Source organism: Schistocerca piceifrons, chromosome X (assembly GCF_021461385.2).
Source record: "Schistocerca piceifrons isolate TAMUIC-IGC-003096 chromosome X, iqSchPice1.1, whole genome shotgun sequence".
Taxonomy (NCBI): Eukaryota; Metazoa; Arthropoda; class Insecta; order Orthoptera; family Acrididae; genus Schistocerca; species Schistocerca piceifrons.
In genome coordinates, this window is record NC_060149.1 from 395,844,203 (window position 1) to 395,857,658 (window position 13,456).

General features: G+C 39.8%; 1 protein-coding gene across 2 annotated transcripts in view; it reads left to right on the forward strand.

Annotated features, from left to right (window-relative positions):
* Positions 1–12,217, forward strand: part of LOC124721494 (ero1-like protein) — an 83,483-nt gene extending 71,266 nt beyond the window's left edge. For both annotated transcript variants that reach the window (XM_047246504.1, XM_047246503.1), the window contains exon 12: positions 9,476–12,217. In XM_047246504.1, the coding sequence (XP_047102460.1) occupies positions 9,476–9,551 (76 nt within the window). In that variant the 3' untranslated portion in view covers positions 9,552–12,217. The remainder of the gene's footprint in view (positions 1–9,475) is intronic.
* The last annotated feature ends 1,239 nt before the right edge of the window (positions 12,218–13,456 follow it).

The following is a 13,456-nucleotide window of genomic DNA, read 5'->3' on the forward strand; positions in this document are numbered from 1 at the left end:
GCAATATGCCTAAAACTTCACATGGTAGCCACTACATTGTGAAAGGGGGGATGGGGTGCATTATCAGGTACCTGCGTGGTAATTGAAATAGATTAAACTTTTGCATGCTAGTGGCTGAAAAACACTCAGCAGTCTCATCAAAAGGAAACGAGGCTTCTAATATAGAACAATATAACTCTGACTTTCCTCTCACAGTGTAGCCAAGGAAGATGGTCAACTAAAGAGACAACCTGGAGATATACTCCCACAATATATGATTTGATCTGGGACCAACGGAGAGCACTTTCTGAAAACTGTTAATTCTTTGTAGTTTCAGTCAATAAAATGAAAAAGAACTTCATCTTGATGTGTCCACCCAACTGATAATGGGCATTGCTCTCCTGTGATGAGCTCAAGAATATTCCTGTTATTATTACACTAAATAACCACCTAACTGTTGTTTGGGGCATTAAATTTAGCTGTCACTAGATACTGCAGATGTACAAAAAACTGTGCTGCAGTAACATAGAATGACGTCTGTCCATTTTGTCTGTGATGTACAGCAGGAAGCGAACAATAATAGTCAATTCCATTGCTTTCATCTTGGCCTATTAGGGTGCCACTTTTTTTTACTTGTTAAAAGAATGATGCACAACTATGTGAAAGCATATGCCCTTCCTTTGTCCATCTGTGATCTGTTTTGGAAATGTATCTTCATACTGTGCAAGCAGACTTGTCTGAGGTGATTGGAAGGCTGCTACATATGAACATCCTCTACAATCAATCACCAACCTGCATCAACTGTGGGGAGCATCATTCCCTGAGATGACTGATTTAAGCCGTTTTTAATATAACGTAAGATAAAGGTAATACATAACTTTTGGTTATCTGACATGCCATAAGGCCAAGAATCAACATGTTTACATTTTGAGATGAGTATTAATTTTGCTACAACACTGAACATCTCATTTGGAACAAAGGTGACTACATCCTCATGCCACATAACATCCAGCCCTGGTGGCCACCTGCATATACTAATTCACATGGGGGCCAGGAATGTCCCTCCCTGTGTTCCTTCTACACCTACATTAGGAATTTCAGTTTTCGGTTTGCCACCCCAACCAGAAGTGTGTCCTACAGGAGCTACCCTCCTCTGGTCTCTCTCAAACCTTCTGCTGTCTTATGGCCAGACAAAAGCCTGCAGCTGAAGTGGACACTGTCTACAAAGTGAGCCTGTTGTCCTTCATCTCATATTCCTGCCTCGGCACCTCTCAACTAGAGATAAAATATTAGGAGAAAAAGGATGAAAGGTGAAAGAAAGGTTAGGTTAGAGTAGATATGATAGCTTCATGGACACTGGAATCACTCCTCCTCCTCCCCCCCCCTCCCCCATCCCCTCAAAAAAGAACCATTTAAACTATATGTGAAGGGGTGTAATTCCTAACCAGTAGTGGTGCAAGTAGAATCTGAAACTTGTCCCCCTTGTTGTTTTCATAACCTCAGGGTACATCCACAGATAGCAACCAGTGAAACTGCTGTCACTAATTTAGCCATCCCAGTGGTCTCTGGTGACTATTATTTTAGCCAGCAGTTTGCACTGACCTTCAGCAGAGCTATTTTATTATTTCTCTGCAAAACACACATATACCTTATAATATACAGATACTGAGTTGTTTTACAGTATCGAGCATTGGGCCAAGGGTGTGTATTGATACAAAGACCATCTACAGTGAAAAACTATGGCTCAGTAATCCATTGGAGGCTGCAGCTGTACACATAGACTCTTATCTTGTGTTACGAGTATCTCTTTGTGGATAGGTAGGTGACATATCAAGAGAGAACTGTGCTGATTTCTCAGCCATACCTGCATCTTTCATCGTATTAGTTGACTTCAGTGCCCATAACCCTTTATGAGGCTGAAGTGAGACCTCAGCCTGAGATAATCTAATGGAACAAATGTTCTCAAATCATGATCTGCGTCTATTGAACAATGGTGCCATAACTCACTCTAGATTAGTTCATGAATATTTTTGACTGTAGATGTCACATCATAGTCTTCTCCTATCCATCCACATGAGAGCATGACAGTCGATGTCCAGATTGTCTTGCCTGTAACACCTACACCCGGTTAGATGCCAAACTCAATGAACCCTCAAGATAAGCTCCTTTAACTGGGGCCGATATCCGTAAAATATGGGTGTGATTGGCCTACTTGAAAGTCTGCTGTCCCTAGATTTATGGGTTCACTTCTTAAGTGTATCTCTTCCTTCCTGTGTGAATCTCATGATTTTTAAGCTAGTGACATAGAATTTTTTGGAATATGATTTGCAGACAACTCCGGGGATGACATGAATTATATTCAAGGAGAACTTTCATAGAGTTCAGGCAAATTACATTTAAAGGAAAATAGATGATATTCTGCCGAAAGTACTTTTAGTACATAAAGCCAAAGTGGATTTATTTCCAAATATGACTTTGTGTAGTAGAATCAGCTTTGTAAGGTCGACGCCAAATCACTTAAAGGGCAAGCAGTGATATTATTCCACTGGGCATTGTGCATGAAGGACCAAGGTTGACAGAAATCAGTGAGGAAAACTAGATGACCACTGACCATGAGCCAAATACTGCTGTATTACCAGAGTAATCCGGACAGGGCAGTGCATATTTTAGATACTTAAAAACTATATAATTAGTATTGTGTATAATTAGTATATAGTTATTTATTAGTATATAATTAGTATTTTATATTATTGTACATAATTAGTATTGTACTGAATGCAAAGTCACACTGTGTGAACTGCAGTGCTTCAATATTTACCTACAAAGCAGAAAATTTTAATAAAAACTCCTCAAAGATGTTTACAGTACATAAGGCAAGCTTTATGCTTAATTGTTATATGTTTTGTGTCAAAGAACCATGATGTTTTCTCAAATTCTGTGCATGTGCAGTTGACCAATTTTTCCTCTCCTGAAATCAATGTTAGAAAAGATATTGCTTTACACATGTCAATTAAAGACCAGGGTATCTCCCCACTTTATATAAGAAAGTAAAGTGTTTTCATTAATTCAAGTATTATTAATAGGCTACAAAAATTTTAATGGTTTATAAGCTGAAAATGTGGTCAAAAAAGGCATGTTTATCAGCATGGGTTTCCGTGTTATTGCTAGCCAGGTTTCAGTGTATATGTGACTGTAGGCTTTCTTGGCATAAACTATTGATGAAGGTTTCTCGGGTCTCCAGCCGGGTGGTAGCATTGATATCTTGCGATGTTTTGGGAAGTGTCATGCTACCCATCTTCTGGCAAAGTGTCGCTGAGAGCGGGCTATTCATATGCACGGCCCCCCCCTCCACTAGACCTAAGATGGCTGTGGTGGACCAGCAGCATGCGCACGATGGTGGATATGGTGGCCGCGTTCGGTTCTCAGTGTAAGCATTCTGTCTGCGTCCTTGGCAGAGGACGTTGATGGGCGGATTGCCGCTATTGCAGGGTTCCATGCTGCGCTGAGTTGGTATCCCTCATTGCTGTTGACCAGAGGGGACATAAGACTACAAAGGGAGGACCTACTCATGAGCTTCGACGTGACGTCGCTTTTCACGAAAGTGCCCCTTCAAGACTCCTTGGCACTTGTAGCCCAGCACTTTGAACCACAAACAGTCAGCCTCTTCGAACACACACTAACAACCACCTACTTTCAGTGCAATGGGGAATTCTTCGAGCAGATCGAATGTGTGGCCATGGACTCCCCATTGGCTCCTGTTATTGCAAAACTCTATATGGAACATTTCGAGGAGGTGGCCCTTCAAACTGCCAGACAGAAACCAAAGCACTTGTTCTGCTATGTCGACGATACTTTTGTCATATGGGGACATGGCAAACAGGCGCTAGATGAGTTTCTGGAACACCTCAACAGCATCCATCCGAACATCAAATTTAATGGAAATGGAGAAAAATGGATGCCTCCCCTTCCTTGATAATTTAATTAAGAGGAAGGCAGATGGTTCACTAGGCCATGCAGTGCATAGGAAGAAGACACACACAGACCTACACCTTCATGCAACAAGGTGCCACCATCCACCACAAAGATAAACAGTACTGACCACCCTGGTACGTAGGGCGCGCGCTGTCTGTGACAAAGACAGCCTACCATCTGAGCTGCAACAGCTGAGGGAAGTCTTCCAACAAAATGGCTACAGTGAAACGCAGATCAACAGGGCGCTTAAAAGGCAGAAAGAAGCAGTGAGAACCCCAGAAGAAGATGATGATGAAGAAGAAGACGACAAATGACTCGCATTCCTTCCATACGTGGGTCTGCTCTCGGCCAAAATTGCACGACTTCTGGGCAAATAAAATATCAAAACCGTTCTCCGACCATCACCGAAGACAAGGGAACTCCTAGGTTCTGCCAAAGACATGCAGAAAACAATACATTGGGCAAACACAGTGCTGTATATTGAAACACTGCGAAGAACATATCAGATGTGTGCGACTAGGTCACACAGAAAAATCAGCCATAGCAGAACACAGCATAAATGAAGAACACACCTTCAACTTTGAAAACATGAAGGTACTGTGCTGAGCATCTGGCTTCTGGGAAAGCGTTATCAAAGAATCCATAGAAATATGGATCCACAACAATCTGGTCAAGAAAGATGAGAGATACCAACTCAGTGCAGCATGGAACCCTGCGATAGCAGTAATCTGTTGGGAGCACATCCGTCAACGTCCTCCACCGCAGATGCAGACAGAATGCTTGCAACGAGAACCGAATGCGGCCACCAGGGGTGACTGCCATCCGCAGTACCGCGCGCACACTGCTGGTCCACCGCAGCCACCCTAGGTCTAGTGGAGGGGGTGACCACGCATATAAATAGTCTGCTCTCCGCGAATCTTGACACTTCGCCAGAAGATGGGTAGTATGACACTTCCCGAAACGTCGTGAGATATCAATGCTACCACCTGGCTGGAGACCTGAGAAACCTTCATCAAAGGTTTCAGTGTGTTAACACTGCACACTGCATTAACCTTCAGCCTTACCCCACATGTGAAAATGGATGTTACTTTACACGACAACCAGTCAGGAGTGCCATTTCTACAGGACTTCTACCCTCTCCTCCACCCAGTGGAACCAGGAAAATGCTACAGCCACTAAAGAGTGCAGATTTGTGCTGTGACGGTATAAATGCCACCTGTTGTTGGTTAACCTAATGACCTTAAAAATGCTTTTGCCCCAATCTGTTACCTTATGAGAATAACACTGAATATATGTAGCTACCTTAGGGACCAACACCTGTTCTCCACAGGTGTGGACCAAGGTACATAGCACCAGTTGATGACCAATATGCATGGCATCTACCTGGATGGTGCTATACACACTGACCTGTTAATTTTAGCTAAACACTTGCAGTGCACTTCAGCAGAATCTCAACTACTCTTCCACTTTCCAACTCCATAGAAGGTGGCGGGCATATACTGACCTGATTTTTATAGGAGACCACATGATACTGTGCAACCTTCCTTTCAAGTACTGGAAACTTATCAGCACTCTGACCCTGACTTGGCACCATGCCTTGTGATTGTAATCACAATCAAATGTTATGTCATATATGTAAAGAAGTCAGAGACCATTTTCTTTCAATCTATAATAGTTTAGCTCAAAGGAGAGTTTACAAATGAGAGGAAGGAAAGTACTGGTGTCCCAGTATTGAAACTGGGTATGAGATAGCGAGTTATAGAACAGGTAGCCCCACAAAAATACTGTGCACATTTCTGGAATGAATGATGATATACTGGGTGTGCTGAAGGCACCCAATGTAGATTTACGGATGGCCAGTATACCAATGAACGCTTAGTTCACTGAGTGTGTTCTATAAGCACAGCTTTCACTTGTTGCCAAAAATAGATCACCGTCTTCTCTGATATACGAAAAGTCAGACAGCTCGCGGTACCACTCCATCCCCACTACACTGCCTGAGTGGTGTTGCAGAGGCTCCCCTGCCAATGTTTATTTGGGATATCTTATCCTACCAGACATTTCAGATTCTAGTTGATGTTTCCCACACTACTACTCATGCACTACAGGGCTCTGTGCTGTGTGTGCCCTCCTTTTTCTGATAGTGATCAATGTTCTTGCTGGGTTATAGGACCGTCAGTCTCACCCTTCTTGTTTGTTGAAGACTTCTTCATTTACTGTTGCTCTTGAACCAAGAGTACTGTGGGATGTCACAATAAAAACACAATCCTGGGCTCTCGCCCATGGCTTACAGTTTCTTGCTGCCAGAACATGTACACTGTCTAGTCACATTAATGTGGCCATTTGTCAAAAGCCTGAATGACCACCTTTTGCAGTCTGGACCATTGCAAGATGTGCAGGAAGAGATTTGGTAAGATACTGGAAGGTACTGACAGGACTGTGGAGCCATGCTGACTCCAGTGCTGTGGCCAGATGCTCTAGGTTTCTCAGTTAAGAATCTGTGGCACTAACAGCTTGATTGAGTTGGTCCCACAGATACTCAGTTTGTTTTAAATCCAGGAGTGTGGTGACCAGGGGAGTATGGTAAACTCATTCTCATTCCCTTCGAACCATGCACTTACACTGCAAGATGTGTGACAAGTTGCATTGTCCTGCTGGTAGACGCCATTGTGCCAAGGAAAGACAAACTGAATGTAGGGGGCGGGGGGAGACATGGTGCCTTAAGGATAGATGCAAACTTGTGTTGATCTGTTTTGCCTTCCAGAATGATGAGATAACCCCTGGCCTGGACCCTTTAAATGATTGTTGGAGAGTTTTTGCTTTCAGATGTTTCAAGCTGTTCACACCAATGACCATCTGTCTGCTGGAGCATAAAACGTGATTCATCTGAATAGACCACCTGTTGCCACGTAGGAGATGTCTGGTTGTGGCACTAGTTTGCAAATTCCAGCCTTTGTCACTGATGAATAGCAATCAGCATGAGTGCATGAACCAGGTTGCTGCTGCGGAGGTCCATACGCAACAACATTCACTGAACGGTCATTGAGGAGACACTGTTGGTAGCCTCTTGGTTCATGTGGGTGGTCAGTTGCTCAACAGTTGCATGTCTGTTCTCCCATACACATCTCTGCAGCTGTCTTTCATCCCTTTTATCTGCAGCCCATAGTGCAGCACAGTTGCCTCTGCATCAGTTTTGGATAGTGCCATTTTGCAATGCACAGTATAATTTAATCATGGTGGCACACGAACAGTTTATGAACGTAGCCATTTCAGAAATGCTTCCACTCTTGGCATGAAAGCCAGTGATCATGCCCTTTCGGGCATCAGATAAATCGCTCATTGCTCCGTTTCCACATTATGACAATGACTGCACTGTTTACGGGTCCCCACAACCAGCTTTATACCCTCCACTGCTAGTGCTGCAACCTATCATCTGTGAGTGGTTATTGCACATTGATGCTGAGCGTAGGCAGTGGTCACATTTAATGTACTGGACCATGTATAATGCATTTTTCCCATTGTAAAATAGTTCGCCTGCATCCAGAACTTAACTTCCCTCATGTCTTGTCCAATTATGTAGTCATCTCACTTTATTGGACTCGTATTTGATATCCAGTTGTCGTGGATTCCCCATATTCACCAGCTGAAGATTGTGCTGGTTAAAACACAACACTATGCACTGCCTTGGCAGCGTCTCCTTGGGTGCAGACCACTCCACCCTTTTGAGGCTTCACACAGCCTTTGTTTTATCTTGTCCAGGTTATGGAAGCCTGACTCACGGTTTTGCAGCCCGTTGGCACTGGCTGCTGGAAATGACACACCAATATGGGATCAGAGTTGCAATTGGTGCCTTTTTTGAAGTAGCATTGTGGACAGCCTCCTGGCAGAGGAAAGGGTTTGTTCCTACAGCTTATATGTCTTAAGTTGCTACTCTGTTATGCAATCCAGGTCTGCAGCTTCACTGAACATTTTGATCACCCCATCCTTTTTCTTGGCCGGGGCATTAGACTGCCATGAAAGAGGCTCTGTTCTGGAGCTCCAATAGTGGTTTGCGTACAGTCCCTCTGCTCAGACTGCTGCCTTTCCCCACTCCATAGTAAATGACACACACTCTGTTTTTCAGCGTTTGTTCCTTTCAGTCCTTGGTGGATTTCCCAGTTTAAAGACAGTTTACACTGATTGCTTAATGGTTAAATGTTGAACCAGTTATGCATACACACATACCAGAGGCATGAAGTAGATCCTCTACTGACAGTGTCTTATGGGTAGAACTGATGGCCATTACCTATTAGGACCTGTATCTGCAATACTTGATACTTAGTGGCTGTGAACCTTGTTTTACCTTTTATCTGTGAATGAAATTAGTATATCCTTGGCCACTATGATTTTGTTGTCCACTGGATTGATGCCTGCTATTTCTACTGCATAATCAACTTTGGGGAGGAGCTGGTACGGGTTGTCTGGTTCCCATTTCTCATGTTTGCCATTGTAAAATGTCATAAAACATCAACTAGGAGAACTAATTAATTTCCAAAGGAGTGTGTGTGTGTGTGTGTGTGTGTGTGTGTGTGTGTGTGTGCTCTATTTAGAATAAAAATGTTACTGTTGTAAATTACATTTACAGAATGTAGTGCTGTTTAAAAAAAATGGAATGACCTTGAGCTGTTTTACAGTACTATTGATGGACCAAGTTTCTTTTATAAATTTCATCACTTAAAATTTCTGTTAGGTCTCAAGTGTAATATTCAGAACCCTTGAAACTTCAGTGGGGTATGTTATATCCTCAGGAAAAAAATTAAAAACCATTATTTGTTACCAAAATAAAAAAAATATATAAAGGAACAAAAATCCCATTAATGTGATTTTCCCAAGTGATAGCCCATGCTTTGAGAATTTGTTTGGAAAAAATAGGGATTGTTCACTTCCCTCAGTGTTATATTCAATATAATGGTGAACCATTTTTTTTTTTTTTTTTGCAAAATAAAATACGACGACATAAGTAAACATTTTTCCTGTCTTCGTGATTTTATTTAAAGGTGAGAGAGATTTTTTTTTCCCTAGAATCCTTATTTCGTAGAATATACAACCTCAAAATTTCATACTGTGTGGGTGACAAATAAAATGTGGTACCTTTAGCAAATGTCATTTTGTACCATCACAATGTTAAAAACAACTAAACTTCCTATCTTTGAAGTGACATAAAGTGGAAGCAGTGATAAAAGGCTGAAATTTGGTGGTGTTCTCTCTAAGAACAACACACAAGCCAATTTACATCGAAATCTGAGATTGTGGGTGAGACAGCCTGGATAACTTGACATAGAACTGAGCTCTTATTACCTCATCAATGCAGTATTTTCAGTTAATTACAGGAGACATATATAATTTTATTTTACATAACTATTCATATATTCTTAACGAAAGACAATACATGTGAAAGATCAATGCAGACAGTTTTTATCAATACATCTTCATAATTTTGTATTAATATACTGTTATATCTAACACATTGTTATGTAATTTACAGATTATCGACAAGCATATATGAGCTGGGACACTTCCGCAGTATGATGAGCCATCATGTTGGGAAGGATTTTGCTTAAAAAAGGTCTGCAACTGAAGGATTTCTGAGGAGGGCAAAACATCACAGTGTTGTGACAGGCAGTGTTATTTATTTTTAGTATTAAATGTAATTTAAGCAAATGGTGTACTTTTCCTTTTCTAGCTTGTTCCTAAAACATGGTCTCACAAGTGATGGAGCCCTCGGGTGTCATCAGTGACTGTGTGAAATCCTACTTGTCAATCAGTTCTGCCATCAGTCATGCATGTCCGAATTTTGACAGCTTCCATACAAGACTGCTCTGCTGACCTTACCAGTGATTGGAAATTAAACCTTAATCTTCCTTCATTACTTCCATACAGATATACCTCTCCTACATATCATTCACAACTTTTTGCTGTAGTGATAAACTGGTTTCTGGATTATATGTCAGAATGCCAGTATTCATCCAATATTTTTGTCACTCTTTCTTTTGATCTGTACTTTGGCTGACTACTGTTTAATATGTGCACTAATCACGGGAATTGTGTTTGTGTGATTGGTAGATGATGACTGGAAGTTCAGGTTGTGTCAATGAAGTGTACACTGCTCACATATCTGTTTTTGTATGAGTGTGTGTTAGTCCATCACTCAGTTAATCCTAAACCAATTGAAGATCTTAAGCTAATACTGTGCAGTACTGCTGACTAACTTGTTTCTCACTGAGTGGCACTGGTGACTGAAGTTGACCGGCTTCTCCTACAAAACGTTGCATGGTCTTCTTTGTGAGTTTGTCTAAAGGCACTGTACACCAAACTATGGAACTATAACAACTTGAGAGAGCAGCAGTGTCATGTATCAGCTTTTTTGTACCATAATTTATGTTTACTGTGGCTAACAAAATCTCCCTGTAAAAGCTAATCACAATTGCTAAACAATTTTCTGCACCAAAGGTGGACCATATGTTGGTTGGATGTTCTGCACAGTCCAACACCAGGTGCTTCAGCATTTGCCTTACCGTTGCTTCAGAGTCTTTCTTTCTGACAACTTATTTTTTCAAATGTGCAGGAAAATAATTTTATACTTAACCTATCTTTCCATAATCCACCTGGCATGAACAATGAATAGAGGGAAATGAGCATTTGTTTGCTGTATTTACTTGAATAGTGACAGAAGAATATCTCCATCAGTTTTATTTAAATTACTTAGTGACAGAAGAATATCAGTTTTATATAAATTACATAGTAACAGAAGAATATCAGTTATATGTTCCTTTCATGAAAGTAATTGATGTAAGTTATGTAACACACTGTACTGAAAGCAAATGATAGTCAGATAATTAATGACACAAAAAAGGATACAATTTTTATTACGAAGTTATCAGTATAGTTGAGTTTTAGGAGCATGGCTGATGTGAATACCTTAATTTCCATGATCTCGTAGGAAAAGGTTTCGTTTAAATATGTACCATTTCAGATATTGTGTGTACTGGTTCTTGTATTGTAAGCAGTTGCAGATTATATTGTTGTTGTATTTGTACACAGTTTCAGAATGGTGTTAGCTGTTTTTATTGCTATTCATTGTTGCTCATATTGTGCAGTTAAGATAATTTATGTACAAATGTAACAGTAAATTAAAAATAAAAATGTACCAAATTTAGGGACAACAATCTGAACTATGACAGCAGGAGAGCGCCATTCCACATCTCCTGCTTTTAGATGCAAGGATTTCTTCTCCAGGAATTAAGGGCAGAAGAGTTTGCATCTGAAAAAGTGAAAATACAGTAATACAATGGATAAGTTACATGGATTGTTGTCTTTTTTTATAACAACTTTCTTGTATTTTCAAAGGAAACAATTTGCCCACTTTTATAACCTCCTTTGAGAAGTGGCACCTAGAAACTCCAACTTTTCGCATCTGTTTCATTATCTGAAAAATAGTGAATAATGTAATTTTGCAAGCTAACTTACTTCAATATTTATTTTTGGGTCTTTATTATTGCACAGGAATGTTATTGGAAATTTACAGAATAAGATAACTATTTTGCATTCTTGATTGAAGAGTGCTCTTAAATGGTATTTTTACAGTATTTGTTGCTACAAAAAGAAATAGTGTGTTCTTTTGACCTGTGTAATTTATTGCACAATATAGATCTTCCACTTGGTGCAAAGCATCACAAAAGAGTGTGTGTGTGTGTGTGTGTGTGTGTGTGTGTGTGTGTGTGTGTGTTTTTTTTATGGTGTAGCATATAGCTATAATGAGAGCAGTAGTGGTTAAGTAGACCAATATTGAACCATGACGTCTTTAATTGTAATATTACAGGACATACTCTGTTGAATGTGCAGTACAACTGCTCAGCAACTGCTACTGTTGTACTGGAGATGTGTATTGTATGTGTGTGAATTACACAATTACTGCACTGATAGTACTTACATTCACATGTTACTTATATTATGGTGCTCTGATTTATATTTTATTTCTGTGCATATCATTCCTGAACATGAAGTACTGGTTTTCTTAAAATGATTTGCCAACTTTTTATAGTATCACTAAAAATAACTTTTTCTTTTACCAATATATGATAAAAGTTTAATAGTTACTTAAATGAAAATCTTGTTTTATGAACATAATTAAAGCCATGTTATTTCATTTGTCATATCTGCTTTGGAAGTCAGATGTATAATGTATTATACTGTGGCAAAAATTTGAAATAAACAACAGAAAAAAGTCTTTATTCCTTTTGAAATAAAAATAAAAGTAGTAAAGATAAAAAAAACTTTCTACTCCACATTTGGCAACAAGCCTATGCTTTTCAGAACTAGTGATTCATTCATCTTGTAAATTTAAGTAGGAAAACCACAAAAGACATCATAGACCAAGAGAAGTATTGTGCGGTAGGACAAGAAATTAAAATTAATCATGAAATTGATTAATGGGATGTGAGGTAGTCACAAATTTCCTTGTGGTTAAGTAGGGGAAAGGAGGGTGGGGATCATATTCAACAAAATTGTAATTGTTTCAGAGGAAACTTGTTGTTTTCCAAAATGTTCTGGTACTGGATTAATAAAGTTAATCAAAGTTAATATGGTGGTTTTAAGGCTTCAGAGGTTTAACGTAGTCTCTGCACAATTGAGAACAATGCACAGTACATTTATACGGCCATGTAAAACTGTCAGAAAAGTCCTCCTTTGGGATGCTGTTCAACTTGTGTGTCACATTGTCTTGAATGTCGTTTATGTGTGTAGTCCTCCTTTGGGATGCTGTTCAACTTGTGTGTCACATTGTCTTGAATGTCGTTTATGTGTGTGTTAGGTCCATGTTGATAACACAGTCTAATCACCCGTGATGATTTTTTACAGAAAAAAATTGTCTGCTTTTTGCATTCAAATCAAGTCATGGCAGTTGTCCACACATCTTTCATGTTTGGGAGTCAAAGTTTGCTGGACAGACTTTGCACATTCTATTCTCTTTGTCAAAAAGTTCTGGAGAATGTCTTGAAAACTTGATTTAGACGTGCAGTTCGTTGCTCCATTGAAATTTGTGACACAACAATGTTGACATGCTACGCCCACATGCCTACTACTTCACACTGCCTGCTCGCAACTGATTGGTCGAATGCACATCTTTTATTTAAAGTTGTTAGTTGAAGCTGCCACTTTAGTCACTGTGCTGACTTTGCTTACACACCGGGAATGAAATCAGTCTGACAACTTTTTGAACAGACGGTTTAGGGCAATTCATAAATTGTAATTATAGTTCTTAGAAAAGAACAAAATGTGAAATTTGAGATTTCAGTTGACACATATTTTTGTTACCATACTTTTGTTACTTCCTTACCATGGGTCACTTTTCAATGGGGAATGGGTTACATTTCAGTACTTATGTAATAACTTCCCTTTTTATTTTTAAACAAACAGAACATATGTTTTATTGATGATGTTAGAGGCCAACGGTATACATTGCAGGCCA